Genomic DNA, 11,713 nt, shown 5'->3' with positions numbered 1-11,713 from the left:
TCAAGTCCAACAAACCTTAAAGGTATTAGAAAAAAAAAAAAAAAAAAGGATGTTTTCTGTGTTTTGGGCTCGATCAGCTGAGTGGTGCCATTTACAAATAGGATGAACACTAGCTGAGTTTTACATTTCTTAGTAAATTTCTGTGCCTTCATTGTTTCATCCTTTGTAAATTTTAGAAGGAATATTATGGGCACGGCGCAGTGGCTCAGGCCTGTAATCCCAACACTTTGGGAGACCGAGGCAGGCGGATCATGAGGTCAGGAGATCGAAACCATCCTGACTAACATGGTGAAACTCCATCTCTACTAAAAATACAAAAAATTAGCCGGGCGTGGTGGCTGGTGCTTGTAGTCCCAGCTACTCAGTAGGCTGAGACAGAGAATGGCAAGAACCTGGGAGGCAGAGCTTGCAGTAAGCCGAGATGGCGCCACTGCACTCCAGCCTGGGCAATAGAGCAAGACTCCATCTCCAAAAAAAAAAAAAAAAAAAAAAAGTATATTATGAGCCTCATAGGCTTTCTTTTTAGCAGGGGCGTCAGAGGGGGGCAGTTTTGCTGTTACCCAGGCTGGTGTGCAGTAGTGCAATCATAGCTCACTGCAACCTCCAACTCCTGGGCTCATGTGATCCTCCCACCTCAGCCTCCTCCTAAGTAGCTGGGTTTACAGGCACACACCAACATGCTGGCTAATTAAAAATTTTTTTCTGTAGAGACAGGGCCTTCCTATGTTGCCTAGGCTGATCTTGAACTCCGGAGCTCAAGTGATTCTCCCATCTCAGCCTCCCAAAGTGCTGGGATTACAGATGTGAACCACTGCACCCAACCCATAGGCTTTTTATGACTAAATAAGTTTTTTTTTCTTTTTTTTTTCGTTTGAGACAGAGTCTCACTCTGTCACCTAAGCTGGAGTGCAGTGGCGCGATCTGGGCTCACTGCAACCTCCACCTCCCAAGTTCAAGCAATTCTTTTCGCCTCAGCCTCGTGAGTAGCTGGGACTACAGGTGTGTGCCACCATGCCTGGCTAATTTTTTTATTTTTAGTAGAGACGGGGTTTCACCATATTGGCCAGGCTGGTCTGGTTTCACCATATTGGCCAGGCTGGTCTGGAACTCCTGACCTCGTGATCTGCCTGCCTCGGCCTCCCAAAGTGCTGGGATTACTAGGCGTGAGCCACCACTACGCCTGGCCATTTTTTCCTTTTTTTTTTTGAGACAGAGTGTCAGTCTGTCTCCCAGGGTGGAGTGCAGTGACACAATCATAGCTCACTGCTACCTTGACTTCCCAGACTCAAGTGATCCTCCAACCTCAGCCTCCTGAGTAGCTGGGACGGCAGACCTGCACCACCACTCCTGGCTAATTTTTGTGTTTTTTATTTTCTTTTTCTTTCTATCTATCTTTTTTTTTTTTTTTAATTGAGAGTCTTTGCACTGTCGCCTGGGCTGGAGTGCAGTGGTGCAATCTCGGTTCACTGGAACCTCTGCGTCCCGGATTCAAGCAATTCTTCTGCCTCAGCCTCCCGAGTAGCTGGGATTACCGGCACCCACTACCACATCCAGCTAAGGTTTGGATTTTTAGTAGAGACAGGGTTTCACCATGTTGGCCAGGCTGGTGTCGAACTCGCGATTCACCCACCTCGGCTTCCCAAAGCGCTGGGATTACAGGCGTGAGCCACTAAGTCCGGCCATTTTTGTATTTTTTCTAGAGATGGAGTTTCACCATGTTGCCCAGGCTGGTCTTGAACTCTTGAGCTCGAGCCATGTGCCCGCCTCAGCCTCCCAAAGTGCTAGGATTACAGGCGTGAGTCATCCGCCCAGCCCAAATTTCAAGTTCTTAGATCAGAGTAGAAATTTCTCCAAAGGCACCGGGCACAGTGGCTCATGCCTGTAATCCCAGCACTTTGGAAGGCTGAGGCAGGCGGATCATGTGAGGTTGGGAGTTCGAGACTAGCCTGACCAACATGGAGAAACCCTGTCTCTAAGGGCCGGGCGCGGTGGCTCACGCCTGTAATCCCAGCACTTTGGGAAGCCGAGGCAGGCGGATCACGAAGTCAGGAGATCGAGATCATCCTGGCTAACACGGTGAAACCCTGTCTCTACTGAAAATACAAAAAATTAGCCGGGCGTGGTGGCGGGCACCTGTAGTCCCAGCCACGTGGGAGGCTGAGGCAGGACAATGGCGTGAACCCGAGAGGCGGAGCTTGTAGTGAGCCAAGATCACGCCACTGCACTCCAGCCTGGGCGACAGCGAGACTCCGTCTCAAAAAAAAAAAATAATAATAATAAATAAGCCAGGCGTGGTGGTGCATGCCCGTAATCCCAGCTACTCAGGAGGCTGAGGCAGGAGAAACGCTTGAACCCGGGAGGTGGAGGTTGCCGTGAGCCAAGATCGCACCGTTGCACTCCAGCCTGGGCAACAAGAGGGAAACTCCGTCTCAAGAAACAAAAAAAAAAAAAAGAAAGAAATTTCTCCAAATGAACTGCCAACCAGTTCTAATTACCCCATTTTATTATCCACAAAGATGGTTTGAGATTCTCTCATGAGCCTTCACTGGAGATAAAACGTGTGGTGAGGCCGGGCGCAGTGGCTCACGCCCGTAATCCCAGCACTTTGGGAGGCCAAGGCGGGTGGATCACAAGGTCAGGAGATCGAGACCACAGTGAAACCCCGTCTCTACTAAAAAAATACAAAAAAATTAGCCGGGTGCGGTGGCGGGCGCTTGTAGCTACTCGGGAGGCTGAGGCAGGAGAATGGCCCGAACCCGGGAGGCGGAGCTTGCAGTGAGCCGAGATCGCGCCACTGCACTCCAGCCTGGGCGACAGAGCAAGACTCCATCTCAAAAAACAAAACAAAAAAAAAAAACAAAAAAAAAAACGTGTGGTGATCATATTTTTTAATGGAAGTAACTAGTGGGTGCTTTGTACGTGCTGCCAGCTCATGAGTCACTTCAAAGTACAGAGATGTGGAGAAACTCTTCAGTGAACTATTTGTTCTTGCTACCTAGCAATCCCAGCTACGAAACTCATTTTTAGAGGAAAAGGGTAACTTTAAGGGAGTTCTTTGTTCTTCCAATTGCAACCTTGGCCCAGTATAATAAATTACTAATAACCAAGACTGCCTCTCATATGACCCTACAGAACAAAAAAACAAAATCCCTAGAGAATAGTCAGGGAGCTGTCCATATGCAAACCAAATTTCAAGATCAGTGTGTACTTTCTGGTGTGTTTTTGTTTTGGTTAGGATTCTTCTTTTGGTTTGTTTGTTTTTTAAGCCTTAAGTTATTGCCTCACTGACCCAGGCCACCAGACGCACTTGAATAATGATCCTGTGATTTCAGCAGCAGAGAAATAACCTGTTTTCACACAAACTGTGGTGAACATTAGTATTTTAATTTTCAGTGAAGTATTTTTAAAAGTTTAAAAAATAAAACCCCATCACTTTTCTCTAAAATCCTCTAGCTGTAGCTAGGATTTTATCTTGTAAGATAAAAATACATTGATTACTCACGATATTGACTTTTTCTGATGCATTCATTAGGTCAAAATTTTTAAACACTGCCTTTCATATTAATCTCCTAAAAAGTAGAAACCCAAAATTCGTAGAATAGCAAAACCAACATAATCCAAAATCCTATCACCCCACCTCTATTAATTACAATTAGTGCCTGCCATTTGCCCATCCTGAATACTAGGTAATCATGCTTTCTAAAACAGCATTTCCCCATAATTTCTATTCAAAATTTTAAGTCTTTGCAGTTGTTTATTATGTCGGATCCCTCTGCTCATTCCCAAGTCCAGCAAACATCCTGAAGATGGCCAGGCGTGGTGGCTCATGCCTGCAATCCCAGCACTTTGGGAGGCTGAGCCAGGAGGATCACCTGAGGTCAGGAGTTCGAGACCAGCCTGGCCAACATGGTGAAACCCCGTCTCTACTAAAAATACAAAAGTTAGCCGGGTGTGGTGCATGCCTGTAATCCCAGCTACTCAAGAGGCTGAAGCAGGAGAATTGCTTGAACCCAGAAGGGGGAAGTTGCAGTGAGCCAAGATCAGGCCACTGCACTCTAGTCTGGGCAACAGAGCAAGACCCTGTCTCAAAAAAAAAAAAAAATCCTGAAGACATGGTGATTATTTTCCTTTAGTTGTTCATTCTCTTGAAACCAACTAGTACCTATAAAGTGGTCATAGAATTTGTCATCTTGTCAGGACACTTTTGTGAAATGAGGCTCTTCTCATCGTTACACCAAAAAAAAAAAAAAGTAAACTAGGACTGCCCCAGGCAAACTATTAAGTATGGTCATCCCTGTCACTCAGGCTAGAGTACAGTGGTGCAATCAGAATTCACTGCAGCCTCAACCTTCTCAGTTCAAGGGATCCTCCTGCCTCAGCCCAGGTGTGTACCACCAAACCCAGCTAATTTTTAAATTTTTTTGTAAAGACAGGGTCTCACTTTGTTACCAGCTAGGATGGTATTACAGGTGTACAAGATGGAAAAGACCTTCACAATGAACAGACTCCAGAAGTGTCTGCTAGTTGCGATCTCTCTCGTAAAGATGTGAAAAAACTTAGTTTTCCTATGGAAAACAGGGATGTTTCCAACAACACAGTTTGTAGCATATTGTAGGTGCACGACATTGAATTCATGAATTAACTCTTGAATCTCTCAATGACAGATCTTGTTCCAAATTAATAAATTAAAAATTATCTCACTGTATAAGTCATATCAAAATTACATAGTTTTAGTATTAATTCCCTTTAGATTTTTTCCTGTATTACCGAAGTATACAGTGTTTTATTCATTTTAAATCGCTACATATTTTACATAATGCTTATAAGCCATAACTGACTTAATCACATTATTTAGTTTCTTTTTCTTTTTTTTTTCCTGAGATGGAGTCTCACTCTGTCTCCAGGCTGGAGTGCAGTAGCACGATCTCAGCTCACTGCAACCTCCGCCTCCCGGGCTCAAGCGATTCCCCTGCCTCAGCCTCACGAGTACTGAGACTACAGGCGTGCACCACCATGCCTGGCTAATTTTTTGTATTTTAGTAGAGACGGGGTTTCACCATGTTGGCCAAGATGGTCTCGATCGCCTGACTTTGTGATCTGCCCTCCTTGGCCTCCCAAAGTGCTGGGATTACAGGCGTGAGCCACCACACCTGACCTATTTCAATCTATTCGATATTAAAATAAAAAATTCAGTGTGCAAAAATGAAGACTTTAAGTTGTATTTTAAAATCACCCTAAGCCGGGCACAGTGGCTCACACCTATAATCCCAGCACTTTGGGAGGCCCAGGTGGGTGGATCACCTGAGGTCAGAAGTTCAAAACCAGCCTGGCCAACATGGTGAAACCCCGTCTCTACTAAAAATACAAAAATGGCTGCGCACGGCGGCTCACGCCTGTAATCCCAGTACTTTAGGAGGCCGAGGCAGGTGGATCACGAGGTCAGGAGATCGAGACCAGCCTCACCAACATGTGAAACCCCATCTCTACTAAAAATACAAAAATTGGCTGGGCATGGTGGCACGTGCCTGTAATCTCAGCTACTCAGGAGGCTGAGGCAGGAGAATCGCATGAACCCAGGAGGCAGAGGTTGCAGGGAGCCGAGATTGCACCACTGCACTCCAGCCTGGACAACAGAGCTAGACTCCATCTCAAAAAAAAAAAAAAAAAAAAAAAAAATTTAGCCAGGTGTGGTGGCACGCACCTATAATCCCAGCTTCTGGGGAGAGAGTCTGAGGCAGAGGAATCACTTGAACTCAGGAGGCAGAGGTTGCAGTGAGCCAAGATCGCACCACTGGATGACAGAGACTCCATCTCAAACAAACAAACAAAATAATAAATAAATAAAATAAACTCACTCTAAAGCATGATCATGGCACAACAGAATGTTAATCCAGGTTAAGCATCCCTAATCTGAAAATCCGAAATCCAAAATGCTCCAGAATCAGAAACGTTTTCAGAGCAGGCATGATGCTCAAAGGAAGTGCTCATTAGAGCATTTTGAATTTCAGATTAGGAACACTCAAAAGCTCGGTATAAAGCAAATATTCTGAAATTTTTAAAAATCTGACACTTCTGGTCCCAAGCATTTTGGATAAGGGATACTCAACTTCTACATACCATTAAAATAAACCAACAACTACAAATTCAGCAACATGAGGAACAGTTCACTGATTTATTAGATGAATATATACCCATATAATCAATGAAAACTGTATGATATAAAATAATTTAAGAAATGTTGGGAATTAGCAGCACCATCTGTTATTGAAATAGCAAGGAAAACTTCACATATTTTAAGCAAACACGAGAAGGGAATAACTACTTTAAGACCTAATAATGCCATTGGTCTGGGATGAAAAAGAAGGGAATTGTTTTAGATTGTTTTAGGCAAACACACTTCCTTCTATGCCGAAGATTTAGTAAGCGTATCTGATGACTAAGGTTTTAGAAAAATGCTACTGATGTAAGAGATACTGCATAGGATTTTAATTGGGACAAGACTAACTGTAGCATGGCTCAACACTTCTATGAAAAATTTAGTTCTGAATTATGAAATCAGAAATAAAAAATAATGTTTAAAAGACACATTAAGTCAAACACAGGTCACTATGAAAATACATCACTTTTCCAGTCTGCTTAATAATTTACTTTAAAAAGTTGCACAGTTTTCAAGACAAGTGGCTTATACAAATTTTTTAATAAGTATTTTTAAAAGTTTAAATGTTTTTCTAAAATCTAATAGATTCTTTTGATTTTTTTAAACATTTAGCCCTGTTGTCACAATTACTGTGTATCAGAGTAAGAGACTGAATTTGTGTGGATACAAATTTACACAAATTTTACAGCAACTTATACCCTAACATCTATAAAATCCACATTTATAATACAAGCAAGTACAAGGCCAGGATAAAACTGCTGAATTCCAAAAAGTCAAACTGTACATTCTTTTAATTTTGTCCCCTTAAAAAAAGTTCAACTTCGGCACCAAATTTAAAAAGCCCTCTTATATCCTAAGTTTGGAAAAACCTCATTTCCCAGATGCATTTCAGCAAACACAAACAGTTTTCCTGTGTTGATGAAGTAAAGGATTTCCAATTTTCTTCTGGCCCCTAAGTCTGCGTCGCATGGTGAGTTTAACAGAGTTCTTTCGCTGTGAGGTTGTGGGGAGACTTGCAGGCTGAGCACCACTACTTCGACTTAAGCCATTTCGTCTATGCTTCTTCATCAGGGGGCCAGAATTGGACTCTTCTAATGTCCTTTTAAAGTTTGTTGGAGGGGTTCTTTCAATTTCTTGGGCTTTCATTTGGCCAGGAGTTGACATCTTCAAATTTTTTTGGTCCATGACAGTGTTTGTTGAATTAGTAGGCACAAGGCCAACTGGAAGACTATTATTCAAAGAATCATGTATCCTTAAAGTCAGGGCTTTAGCACAATTTTCTTCAAGTGGTTCTGGATCTTTTGAGGGTATGACTACACCCTGGACATTCCCTCGAGCTATCTCAGTTGAAACCTCTAAAAAATTCTCTGAGAAGGCATTGCTACGAACCAGGGCAGGTATATGGTCCTTAGAGTTCAGCCTTGGCCATGGATCCTCCTCCAGTGACTGAAAAATAAGAAGGTAAAACAAATATGAAAAAAATTTATCCTAGAACTCAACAAACCTATGCATGTGATATTAGGCTTCTTATGAAGTTAGTAGGATGGCAAAAACATGGTATGCATTCACTAATTCGTTCACCTCTATTTACTGAACTATGTGTTAAGGTTTAATGGGAGGAACCTGAGTGAGAAGACAATATAAAGGTAAGAATGACATTGAATTCTGTCTTCAGGGTAACAGATGAAATTATAAAGTAATCTATTCAAGTGGGTGAAAATTCATGTGGTCACAAGTATTTTCTATCCATTGGCAGGTAACCAAAAATAAAGATACATTAAGGAACAAGATTTCAAAACAAACCCTCAAAATTAACCATAGGCACACATTCACTCTTCCACTATTCTGTACCCAAACACGGAGAAGATCAAAAGTATCGCATTCTCTGTGTGCACTTTAATTTTACGTTTGGTAATAACATAATGCTGATTAAATTGCTCTATTTTTCATAAAAGTCATATTTTTCCATGAGAACCATCAAAAAACTGCTTTAAGATGCCATTAAGTGCTTACTACAGCAGCACATATACTAAAATTGGAATGATACAAAGAAGATTACCATGGCCCCTGTGCAAACATGACACAAATTCATGAAGCGTTCCCTATTTCAAAAAAGAAAAAAAAAGCTTTAAAAAATCTCAATTTTTGGCCGGGAACAGTGGCTAACCCCTGTAATCCCAGCACTTTGGGAGGTCGAGGCAGGCAGATAATTTGAGGTCAGGAGTTTAAAACCAGCCTGGCCAACATGGTGAAACCGCGTCTCTACTAAAAATACAAAAATTAGCCAGGCATGGTGGTGCGCACCTGTAATCCCAGCTACTCTGGAGGCTGAGACAGGAGAACTGCTTGAGCCCAGGAGGTGGAGGCTGCAGAGAGCAGAGATCGCACCACTGCACTCCAGCCTGGGGGACAGAGTGAGACTCCGTCTCACAATAAATAAATAAATAAACAAATAAATAAATAAATATTAAAATTAAAAATAAAAATCTCAATTTTCTAGTAGTGAAAACTAGTGTAACCATTGGAGGGGATGGTAGCATCTCAGTAGGATAAGCAACAAATTTGTGGTTTTTTGGCTTATATCCTATCTCCTAAATTCTAATTTCTGAGTATGCAGTGTGGAAAGCAATATAACATTAAAGCACATTATTAAAGCAAAGTACAAAATTAAAGCAACTATGTCACAATGGTCATAATGGAAACTCAGATGAATGCTGCTTTGCACCCATCCTGCAAACACTAGATACTGCCCTGTGATTTCACAAAAGTAGTACACATGGGACCATACTGAGAATCGTTAGGGAAATTCCCAATTGATGAAAACAAATGAGAATTATCCAAGGCACTTTATTGTTTTTAAAAATGCTGTTTTTACGATGCTTCATGTCAATCTAGATATGCACCACTACTTTGAGTGTAGTGCTCTAAATCTACATATACTCAGAATATCCGCTCACCTCCAGATAAGAACATTCTTACTATCAAACCCAGCTCTTCCAAAGTAATAACATTTCATAAAATCATTGTCTTAATACTTTATCAAGGTCCAGAGTTAAAGCATAAATACTCTCTCCCCCAAACATGTAAAATTTTCCTCAAGTGGACTCTCAATCAAATGTATCAAAATACTAATAGATTCTGAAAAGCCCAAGCAGAGCAGCAAATGAAGACGTATTTATCTGATCCTTCTCTGAAATAAAATCTCCTATAAACACTTTTCCTTTTTTTTTTTTTTTTTTGAGATGGAGTTTCACTCTTGTTGCCCAGGCTGGAGTGCAATGGCGTGATCTTGGCTCACCGCAACCTCCACCTCCCAGGTTCAAGGGATTCTCCTGCCTCAGCCTCCCGAGTAGCTAGGACTACAGGCATGTGCCACCACACCCAGCTCATTTTTTTTTGTATTTTTAGTAGAGACAGGGTTTCTCATGTTGGTCAGGCTGGTCTCGATCTCCTGACCTCAGGTGATCCGCCCGCCTCGGCCTCTCAAAGTGCTGTGATAACAGGCGTGAGCCACCGCGCCCAGCCTGAATATACAACTTTCTTAAAAGTGCTATATAAAAGTATACTTATGATAGGAATGTTTCCTTTAATTTGTCTAGAGTTAAAAAGAAAGGGAAATAAGGGAGGCAGGGAGGTTCAAAAAATAAAATGAAAGGGAAATTGAAGGCATCCAGAAGCTTCCTTTTTTCTTTTTTTGAGACTGAGTCTTGCTCTGTCACCCAGGCTGGAGTGCAGTGGCGTGATCTCTGCTCACTGCAACATCTGCCTCCCGGGTTCAAGCGATTCTCCCACCTCACCCTCCCGAGTAGCTGGGGTTAGAGGTGCCCGCCACCATGCCCAGCTAATTTTTGTATTTTCAGTAGAGATGGGGTTTCATCATGTTGGCCAGGCTGGTCTCAAATTCCTGACCTTAAGTGATCCACGGCACCCGGCCCAGAAACTTGTTTCTAAAATGATCTCAATCTAATCATAGATATGAATATGCTTTACTGAAAAACATATGTGTGTGTACATGTATATGTATGTGTGTATATATATGTGTATATGTGTATAGATAGATAGATAGACAGACAGACAGACAGACAGACTTTAGGACCAATGGACACTGAAGAAAAAGGACAAAGAATTTCTAGTTACTAATCTGGTACTGGCCCAAATACATCACTTGTCTGTTGTTTTGTTTTTGTTTTTGTTTGTTTTTGAGACGGAGTTTCGTTCTTGTTGCCCAGGCTGGAGTGCAATGGCACAGTCTTGGCTCAATGCAACCTCTGCCTCCTGGGTTCAAGCGATTCTCCTGCCTCAGCCTCCCAAGTAGTTGGGATCACAGGCACCCACCACCACACCCAGCTAACTTTTGTATTCTTAGTAAAGACAGGATTTCACCATGTTGGCCAGGCTGGTCTCAAACTCCTGACCTCGGGTGATCTGCCTGCCTCGGCCTCCCAAAGTGCGGGGATTACAGGCACATGTCACCACACCCAGCTAATTTTTGTATTTTTAGTAGATACGGGGTTTCACCATATTGGCCAGCCTGGTCTCGAACTCCTGACCTTGTGATCCGCCCGCCTCGGCCTCCCAAAGTGCTGGGATTACACGCGTGAGCCACCGCGCTCAGCCTAAATGCACAGAATATTATTCTGACACCACAGGTGTGCTGGCTTCCCTTCCCCTACTTTCTCCTTGAATGTTTCTGAAGGAAATTCTCTTTTTATTGGCATTCTGTGGGAATACACTGCATCTGTTAGCACAGGCAACTGTTTAGACTTCTTAGATATACCCCAGGTTAATTTGTATTGCTAAGGCCTGCATGTTCATAAAACAGTTATGTGATACTGAGGTTACACTTACCCCCTAAAAATACATACTTTAAAAATGTTCACTGCTTCAGAGATCAACTTTCCCCTCCCATCTACCCTGTAATCCAATATTAAACAATTAATTACAAACTGTGCCTAAAACACAACTAAAACTAAGTTTTAATTTTCTGAAACTCTTTGCTCTCTTCCCCATTCCGTTCTTAAAGATGTTAGCTTGTAAAACATAGCTAAATTTAGTTTTGCCCTAAACAAAGGACAGAGAAAGAAATGTGTGTCATAGTAATCTATCTTACTTAAACAAAAGCTTTCCCACTATCTCCATCCCAAAACAAAGACTAATTTATGTGAGAATTCAAATAGAAGCTGACATGTTTACAGACAAATCTAGTCTCAAATGCCTTGTCTAAATGTGAATAAGTCTCTGAAACTATTCAACATTAACCAAATTATAATTAAATTTATCTCTATGTTACTAAACATGAAATAACTTTAATAATGATGTAAATTAAATATAGTCGGGAGTACTCACCCTTATGTCAATTAAAGTAAATAAAACAAACCAAAAACAATTTCTTGGGCAGAAATTTGTCTTTTGTTAGTTGTTAGATCAGAGCCAACAATACTAATTATTCTGAATTAATCTAAATATTTTCCCATATTTGGGCAGGGCCAATGGGTTAACAAATAACTATACCTGCATATGGCAAACATACGCCTTCTTATCTTTACTTTAGTAGTA

General features: G+C 41.8%; 1 protein-coding gene and 1 non-coding gene across 2 annotated transcripts in view; one reads left to right on the top strand and one right to left on the bottom strand.

Annotated features, from left to right (window-relative positions):
• Nucleotides 1-6,143: 6,143 nt before the first annotated feature.
• PPM1D (protein phosphatase, Mg2+/Mn2+ dependent 1D) overlaps nt 6,144-11,713 on the bottom strand; it is a 67,352-nt gene continuing 61,782 nt past the window's right edge. The window contains exon 6 of the mRNA XM_030827820.1: nt 6,144-7,603. Coding sequence (XP_030683680.1) covers nt 7,046-7,603 — 558 coding nt within the window. The 3' untranslated portion in view covers nt 6,144-7,045. The remainder of the gene's footprint in view (nt 7,604-11,713) is intronic.
• LOC115838418 lies at nt 8,163-8,267 on the top strand. The gene has a single exon (XR_004033447.1). It is a non-coding gene; the product is annotated as a U6 spliceosomal RNA (small nuclear RNA).

The sequence above is a fragment of the Nomascus leucogenys genome, chromosome 14 (genome assembly GCF_006542625.1).
Source record: "Nomascus leucogenys isolate Asia chromosome 14, Asia_NLE_v1, whole genome shotgun sequence".
NCBI classification, from domain to species: domain Eukaryota; kingdom Metazoa; phylum Chordata; class Mammalia; order Primates; family Hylobatidae; genus Nomascus; species Nomascus leucogenys.
This window is presented reverse-complemented; position numbering and strand designations above follow the sequence as displayed.